Genomic DNA, 8,338 nt, shown 5'->3' with positions numbered 1-8,338 from the left:
TGCAGGGCAAATGACAAAAAAAGCCCCTAAGCAAGCAGATGAAAACGGCTTGCACAATAAAGAAGAAGTGCCTCTTATATATTATAAGGATATGCGGTATGGCATTTGCACATTTTATTTCATCAAATATATGAACTAACAAAATCCAAAACTGTTAACCCAAAATTAAGATTGAGGCAGTCTTTTTCTTCATCTTCTTTAACCATGACTCCTGAATTTTTTGTCTCTAGTTTATCATAGACCCATCTAATCTAATTTATTTTTACTTTTTAAAAAAAAATCTTTTGACTTGTTTACATTTCCATTTTTCTTTTACATAAGAATCGCTACTCGTAGACTCCATTACTATGTTTTTAATATTTTTCTACCTCCTATTAGGTTAGATTTATTGTCTTGATGCACTTACATATCTTGAATAGCTAACCCATAATAATTTTAAGAGATCTTGCTTTTAGGCATTGCATTTATTATATTACTCATCGCATTAAGCATTACAAATTGATAATTTATTTTGAATAACTTTTCTCAACGATGACCCAACATGCAATAGATATATAAATAAATATATATGTATAAATATTTATATATATAGGACATTCATTAAGTTATATTTCAGGTGTTATATTTTGGAAAATAAATACAAGGAATTATAGAAAATAGCTATTTTAATTAGACATGTTTCTCACTCTTACTTGTCGGTCAAGTTACATCACTTCTTCCCAAACTTTCAAAATAGACATATGTTATGTAGCTATTTTTGTTAGGCTTGTTTCTCGCTCTTACTTGGCATGCTTAATTGAACAGCATTTATGGGTCAAGTTTTCTTCCGGTTGTCCTATTTTGTTGGTTAGTTTTAATAAGATCTTTTTTTTCTAAATTTTCATAATAAACATATCTTATCCACTTAATCATATATCTTTTAAAATCCTACATTTAAAAAAATACATCATCTTTCAAAATTTTTCACTTCATAATCTCCAAATTTTATCTTCCTCTATAGTTAGAATTTATCCTATTTAAGAGAATTTACCCTTTTTTATACAAATATTATCTTTCTCTCTCAATCATGATTAGATAAACTTGTTATATATCATCAAAATTTAGATATAAAATAATGGTTATGGACAAACTTGAAAATCTTATTCTCATATCAGATTAACTCCAAATTTGAAATCCTATCCTGCACTTATAAAATGATTAGGCAGATGTCAATCAAGAAGTAGTTGGTTCATTTTATTGGTTTCTACATTTTTTTTTTTGAGAAACTTTATGCCTCCTTATAACAATTTACTAATAGTTATTCTTTTGATACAACAATTTTGTAACTTCTAGAGTACTTTGGGTTTTAAAAATTTTGTCCACCATTTTACGCTTTTTAGATGTATAAGATGATTGTTGAGAACGCAATGTTTTTATATGGTGTCTTTGTTGATTGATTATATGAATGCATGGTAAGTTGTTACTTTTTTCGTGCCTTCTTAATTACTTTATTTATTGGATCTTTTTTTTTAATGTAGGCTTAATTTTGTACCAAGAAAATTGCATTTGAACATCTGACCTTTCAATCATGGGAATTATGTGTAATTTCTTCCGATCTACATTAATTAATTAAGCTAATTAGCTCATTCCTTGCTATGCCTTCTTTATTTCTTTTTTAAATTTTACTTTAGTTAATCGATTACGGCGTGGCAACCACTTGCATGGTAAGCGAGAAATGATGAAGGTATTTGTCACATTGTCCTAAGAGTTGAAGATGACTAGTGGCCTATGTTTGCCCAATATTGGAGTTCAATAAATGCAAAGGTTTGTATCTATTTTTCAAATCCTTTTTGTTTCCAAATCTTTTTCATTACACAATATCAAATCCAACTTATATTATTTCAATGTATATTAGAATTTGAGCAAGGAGAACAAGTAAAATTGCAAAAAGAAAAAGGTGCTACAAAATGGAGCAAAAGAATTCTGATAATATTTGAAAAGAAGTATGAATAATACAATTGAAACTATTTAAATTATTGTACATGTGTAATTAGTGATTATTTGTGACATTTTCTTTCTTTCTCGTAGCTTCAATGAAAAACTGCTGAAGCCCCACGATAAGGGAAGCTAGCACACAGTTTTTTTTTTTTTTGAAGCTGGTACAGAGTTGGTCTTTTAAGAACATAGTTTACTAGTAGTTAAATTAATTTCCTCTTCAGTCAGTTTTATTTGTATTCTTGCCTTTTATTTTATTTAAAAACTAAGAATGGTTAGGCCCTGTTTGGATTGCATTTTCCACGGAAAAATGCTATTTTCTGTAGGATGGGGCCCACAATTTTTCACTGAAAAATTGTCTACTTTTTTCACAGCTTCAGAAATTACCCACCAAAATTTGCACTGTTTGGACTGTAGCTGACAAAACATATACCTGTTAGCTACCTTACTTTACTTTCTTTAAAACGGTCAGGAATCTTGCCATAATGCTTTTTGGTTGAATTTTTGTTTCAAAACATATCCTTTGAACAATTTTTCATCTCCCGCATTTCACCGAAATCCTCCTCGGAGATTCGACGGATCATTCAGATCCCAAGCTTTCTGTGAGCATCTTGCAGCAGATCACCAACCATTTATTCCAGCGCAGAAAGTTGTGAACGAGGGAGGGGGGGAGCCTACTTCGTGCTGCCGTCAATTGCTGCCAACAGGCTCAAACGTTGGTAGTTCTCGGAGGTTAGAGAAAGCTGATTTTTGCACCGGACATTGTCGTTTCACCAGGTTCGTGCCTTTTTACTTGCATTAGATCGAAAAGCAGCATTTTTCTTGGTTTCGACTATACTGCAAAACTTGTGCATTCAAGAATTTCTACTATTGAATGGGTTTGCAAATTGGGGTTAGTTGTACGGATATTAGGGCTGGGCATGCTGCCCGTGGTTATTTTGCTGCAGAAATTGACTTTCTTTTTAAGCAATCCAATGTTTCGTAGCATTGTATTTGAGGGTAATTTCGACTACTAGTTGCAAGATATGCGTCTAACCTTAATGCTATTTCTCGTTGGTGAAACGAAGTTGCCTATCCCGCTTAATCCCCTATAAGTTTTGAATTGGTTGTCGATGATTTCTTTTTGTTTTTTGGGTGTGTGCCTCATACTATTGTAGGGTAATTTGCTGCTTTGCTGTCTTACCGTGGCGATAATTTTCCATTTCGTGTTTTTTGGGCATGGACTCCGCCATAAGACTACCCCTTACGAGTAGCAAGTTTCTCACATATTGCCAATATGAATCTTTTTTTTTATGAAAGCACATCCGCAGTTTGCCGTGTTAAAATTTGATGCCATTGTTTGTCATATTCTTGCATCTGAACACGCCTCTACTGTATACTATTTACTTGTGTGTTATCTATTATAGGTGCCAAATTGGCCATTATTAGTATCAATGATTGTCTAGAATTGTAAAAGAAGCAACAGTCTCTTATTGGAATTGTATAATAGAATGTAATTTGATTGATTGAAACGGGGGCCAATTTTGGAAGACCTCGGACTCTTTTAGAAAGTTTTGGCCTTGCAATCCAAACCAGTGTTTAATGCAATCCAAACCATTGTTGCGATAGGTTAATATTATCAATGACGTCTTATATAAAACTTATCCTTTCAGCATAAGTTTTTTTACAACGTCTTTGTTTTGGTTACATTCCTTCTAGGCATTGGCATAGCCTCTGATCTGTGCTGCATCTATTTCGATCGCGGTCACACCGTTTGATGTCTTCGAGTCCCCAAAAATTAAAAGGTGAATTACTTATGTTTGCCATGGGTCCATACTAATTTTGTCAAAACGTATATATGTCATATTTGGGTTGCATTTAGACGTACTACACCTTATTTTCCCTAACGTTAGCCATATCATTTAGGAAACTCCCCTACGCCGTGTTCTAGTACCAGCAACTATTGTCAATCAGAGAGTGGCTCAAACGACCTTGAGGTGTGCTTGAAGTACTACCATAATCGCACTTCAGCACAAGTTTTTATAATGACTGCCCTATTTGTACTTGTGATTAATGCCTTGGAATATTCCCATTAATGGTCGACTAATAATACTTTTTTTTCTGGGCCTCTTAGATGGCCCGAGGCAAGACAAATGGCTGTGGGGGTTCTATTGCCATAGCCAAGTGGAAATACGAAATAAAGTGCTATTATGTTCAGCTGTTGCAGGAACACAAGGAAGTGGGCAACTTGTCAAAAAATAACATTAATGGCTGTGTGTTTGAGGATGTGCGGAATAGACTCAACATGAGGTTTAGCCATATGTCATACGATTATGATCAAGTCAAAAGGAAGTACTGCAGTTTCATGAGGGTTGCCCGCCTGTTTAAGGAAATTGGGGGCCAAATTGGCATAGGATGGAATGAAACATTTAAGTGCTTTGCTGCACCAAATTATGTTTGGAGATACTATGGCCAGGTTAGGGACTTCCTTTTAGTGAATCCAATTATCTAATACTCCTTAGGATTTTATCTTGGATATAATGTTTTTAATTATCAATTCTGCCATTGCCTATTCTGTGTAGGACAAAGACATAAGTATTATCAAGAATCAGCCCAGCGACCATTACTGGAATTTGATTGAACTTTTTGAATATATTGGCGCCCTAGGAACTTACGGCCAGTCTTCTAATGACCCACCTCTAACTGGGGAAGAGGCCTGATCAAGGCAAACGAACTATGGTAGAAATGGGGGTAACTATACAATAGGTACAGAGAGGTCTGTGCCTATACAGGAAACGCCAATTGATGTAGATGCTGAGAATTGTGAAGCTGTCTCTGATGAGGAGCCACAAGTTCGGGGTGCCCAGAAGGGGAAACGTAAAAATAGTTGAGCTAGCTCTTCTTTGCAAGAGGGTTCAAGGTCTTTGTCTGAGAAGAGAAAGCATGATGAAATATATGATCGTGCTTATGAGGAGTTCGGCCTTGCAGCTGAGGCAAAGCGTGAATACTACTCCAGTAAGTCTGGATCATATAATTCACCTGACCCCAATTCTCAGTTCTCCGCCGCCAACTGTGTACAAAAAATGGACAAATTGAAAACATTCCTCCTTTCTGGTCAAGCCAATAAGGCATACACTTTTTTTTAAGGAAGATGTTTGGAGACAGATGTTTATAGCAATGTCCACTGCCCAGAGGATTTCATGGATTAATAGCCTATAACTTGATGGGTTGCTGATGTATCCTCAATTTATTTTACGTAGGCCCGTTAAACTTGTATTGGAGAGCACTTGGTCTGTGTTAACTTAGCTGTTGTATGATGCTATTTTCAACATTTTCAGTTATATAAGGCATTAGTTCGTAGTTAGATGTTTGTATGCATTTGTACTTCATTGTTTATAGGGCAAAATGCGAGTTTATTATATTTTTCACCGATATTATGAACACCTGGCTACATTTCATTGATTAAGCCATGAGATATGAACTTGATTTCCATTTGCGCCTTCTCCCTTCACAAAATATATCTTTTGTCTTTCTCTCGGTTGTATGTCCTTCAATTCTTGAAACTTGCAACTTTCTGCTACCATATTTGTATCTGTAACTGGAAACCATATCATTTTATTTGTAGTAGACATAATGCATAATGCAAGTGAAGGACAAAATTCATCTTCATCATCAGATGATGATGAACTTGAGTTTTTAGCTTTATTTGGTGTGAATGCACCTTTGAATCCATGCTACACATTAACTAGTATGGTTGGCCAAAAGCGGCATTGTCGTGACTCTAAACAAACTGGAAAAGACTAGATCGATGATAGAATGGAGGCATTGCAACCTATTGTGCAGTTAGGCCCGATTGTCATAAGGCCGAGGAACGAGATTGTTATGCATCCCAAAATATACAACAACAGCAGCTTCTATCCATGGTTTAAGGTATACTCTTCTATTTGTCCCAACATTCCAACCTCTTGTCACGTCTACAATTTCGGTTGTAGGGGATGCGATTGGTGTTTGATAGCTAGCGTTTAGTACTAACATATACTTAAAACTGCCTGCATGATAGGACTGTGTTGGTGCTATAGATGGCATTCTGATTTCTGCTTCTGCGCCACTGAAACGGCAACATGCTTTTCGTAGTAGAAAGGGTGAAATTTCACAGAATGTGCTAGTTGCTTGTGACCACGACATGCGTTTCACTGATATTTATACTGGCATTGAAGGGAGTACACATGACGCTAGAGTTTTTCAACATGCTGTCCCGTCCCCTGATTCTTTATTTCCAATGCCACCTGCAGGTTAAGTTAGCCTTCACCAATATGTTGATCTAACAACTCTCAAATTGGGATTACTCTTGGGAAACAGATCGTGCTATTAATTAACATTGTTAGCTTTGGTCTGTGTTAACCTGTAGGTAAATACTATCTTGTCGACTCGGCGTATTAGAATATGCCTGATTTTTTGGCCCTATATAAGAGACACAGATACCAAAGAGATCAGTTTGGCGGCGGAGCAGGAGGACCAAGAGGTAAGTATGAGCTATTCAATCATCGGCACTCGCAACTGCGCAATGTCATTGAGCGGACCTTCGGAGTGCTAAGGGCGAGATTCCCGATCTTGAAAGGGCCAACGCCAAACTATATGATAAGTAGACAAGTAGAATTGGTAATTGCCTATTGTGTATTACATAACTTCATTAGGGATGAGCATCCACAGGATGATTAATTTGCAAGGGAGTCAGGTGAAATTGAAGACATAAATGTGGATCCCGATGCACAACCTCAGCAAATAGACTTATCTGCTACAGCACAACGTGATTGGAATGCTTTCCGGATGGCCATAACTGATCATATGTATGACCACCGGAATGGGAGACTATAGTTACGACTCAACATTTGAATGGTGGTGTGCCTAAAATGTAGTAAAGCTTTGTTATTTTTGTTGTTATGTATAACAAATAGTTTGGCCCTTATTTTGTGTTTCATGGGGAACAGATCTCCTACTTTTTTATGCTTATATAGGCCTAGTCCATATTTGGACATAAATTACTATGTAAAGATGCTTCAAAAAATACTGTTGATGAACGACAGTTTCTGAATGCTTAACTAATTTTGCAAGATATATATGTATTGTGCTCTAATGCTTGAACGGTATGAATGGTTAAACGATATTTTTTGTGTTCCCCACTTTGTTCGGATACCTAGGAATTGCTTATACATATCTTTTATGTTGCCCTGTTGTGTAATTTGTTTAAAAAAACCACAGATGTTTGTGTATAGAACAGAAAATGGCCAACTGTTAAGATTATCTTGTACAAACCCCGGCACCGGTAATGGCCGGTGGGTTTGCGCCGATTTTTTTCTGGTTTGTAAAGGCTACCTACTGAACTCACTGAACACCGGCGCCGATTTTGTTAAACTTGCTTTGCACCGGTGTTTGTCTGCTGAACATCGGCTGACAATACTGGAACACGATTGGATAAATTGATAGAAGTGCCTATCAATTGAACGGCGTTGTCGAGCCCTAGGATTGCAATCGTTCGAACCAGATTGGATAAATTGGCAAGACGATTTAAGGGAAGGGATTGCAAGAGTTCAGCGCTCAAAGACTGACAGAAAGTTGGTAAATTTCCGTAGTTCTATTGTTATTACAAACCCCTTTGGATTAAACATAACTTCATGATCTGTTGCTGGAATGGTGTGTTGCATATGTTGCTACTTCATTTCGCCAGTGTATAACGTCTAGACCTTAATGCATTATGGTTAGTAGTTGGTTATATGTTTGGCTTCTGATGCCCGATCCTTTTATGTTTGCACTTATGATGTGAGCCACATCAGTAGTTAAACCTAGGCCCCTTGAAACTAGTTTGGTACTTCATAATTTATCATGGCCACAAACCTAAATAATGCTTAACAAGTAAGGGCGACTGTGTTGTGCAATTTATGTAAATTAGGTAACAATGCCACCTAGGAATAGGAAGAGAAGCGGTGGTAAGAGGAGTCGGGAACTAAACAGTGGTGATAGCATCAGTCAAGTCCCAAACTTTGATGCATCTAGGTTCAGTTTTGTTGAAAATCAAGATTGGTACGTCGTTCGTGCTAATAATACGGTTCTAGCTGAAGTCGACCTTGATCCTAACTTTGATGGCCTATATCGCTTTCGAGAGAAGTTTGCAACAATGGGGTGGGACTGTATGTTGGATTTACCTCGACTGTATTACCCGACCTTGGTGCGGCAATTCTATGCCAACATTTCGAATAAAGAAATTGCCAGTTCCGTCGAACTAGAGACTTATGTTAAAGGTGTACATATAGTTCTAACAAGACAGTCTTTGTCTGAGATTTTGGGAGCAATAGACGAGGGTCCTGTGCTTAAACATGGAAAGTACATT

At 36.6% G+C, this 8,338-nt stretch overlaps 1 protein-coding gene across 3 annotated transcripts; it reads left to right on the top strand.

The window, feature by feature from the left end:
- Window positions 1-299: 299 nt before the first annotated feature.
- LOC113692343 (uncharacterized) lies at window positions 300-6,894 on the top strand. 3 transcript variants are annotated; one of them, XM_072055808.1, is made up of 5 exons: window positions 306-2,751; window positions 4,172-4,429; window positions 4,536-5,883; window positions 6,014-6,245; window positions 6,362-6,894. In XM_072055808.1, exons 3-5 carry the CDS (start codon window positions 5,770-5,772, stop codon window positions 6,391-6,393), a joined length of 378 nt encoding a protein of 125 aa, XP_071911909.1. In that variant the 5' UTR covers window positions 306-2,751; window positions 4,172-4,429; window positions 4,536-5,769; the 3' UTR covers window positions 6,394-6,894. The 3 variants fall into 3 exon arrangements, 2 of the variants coding, with proteins under 2 accessions (XP_071911909.1, XP_071911908.1); XR_011817147.1 differs by having other exon boundaries at window positions 300-4,429; XM_072055807.1 differs by having other exon boundaries at window positions 306-4,429.
- The last annotated feature ends 1,444 nt before the right edge of the window (window positions 6,895-8,338 follow it).

This window comes from Coffea arabica, chromosome 6e (genome assembly GCF_036785885.1).
Source record: "Coffea arabica cultivar ET-39 chromosome 6e, Coffea Arabica ET-39 HiFi, whole genome shotgun sequence".
NCBI classification, from domain to species: domain Eukaryota; kingdom Viridiplantae; phylum Streptophyta; class Magnoliopsida; order Gentianales; family Rubiaceae; genus Coffea; species Coffea arabica.
Note: the sequence above shows the minus strand (reverse complement) of the source record. Positions and strands in the feature narration are given on the sequence as shown.

Coding starts and splice junctions, on each gene's coding strand:
- LOC113692343 (XM_072055808.1), top strand. CDS start 5,770: ATGGAGGCATTGCAACCTATTGTGCAGTTAGGCCCGATTGTCATAAGG. Junction 5,884..6,013: donor GCTTCTATCCATGGTTTAAG/GTATACTCTTCT, acceptor CCTGCATGATAG/GACTGTGTTGGTGCTATAGA. Junction 6,246..6,361: donor ATTTCCAATGCCACCTGCAG/GTTAAGTTAGCC, acceptor GTTAACCTGTAG/GTAAATACTATCTTGTCGAC.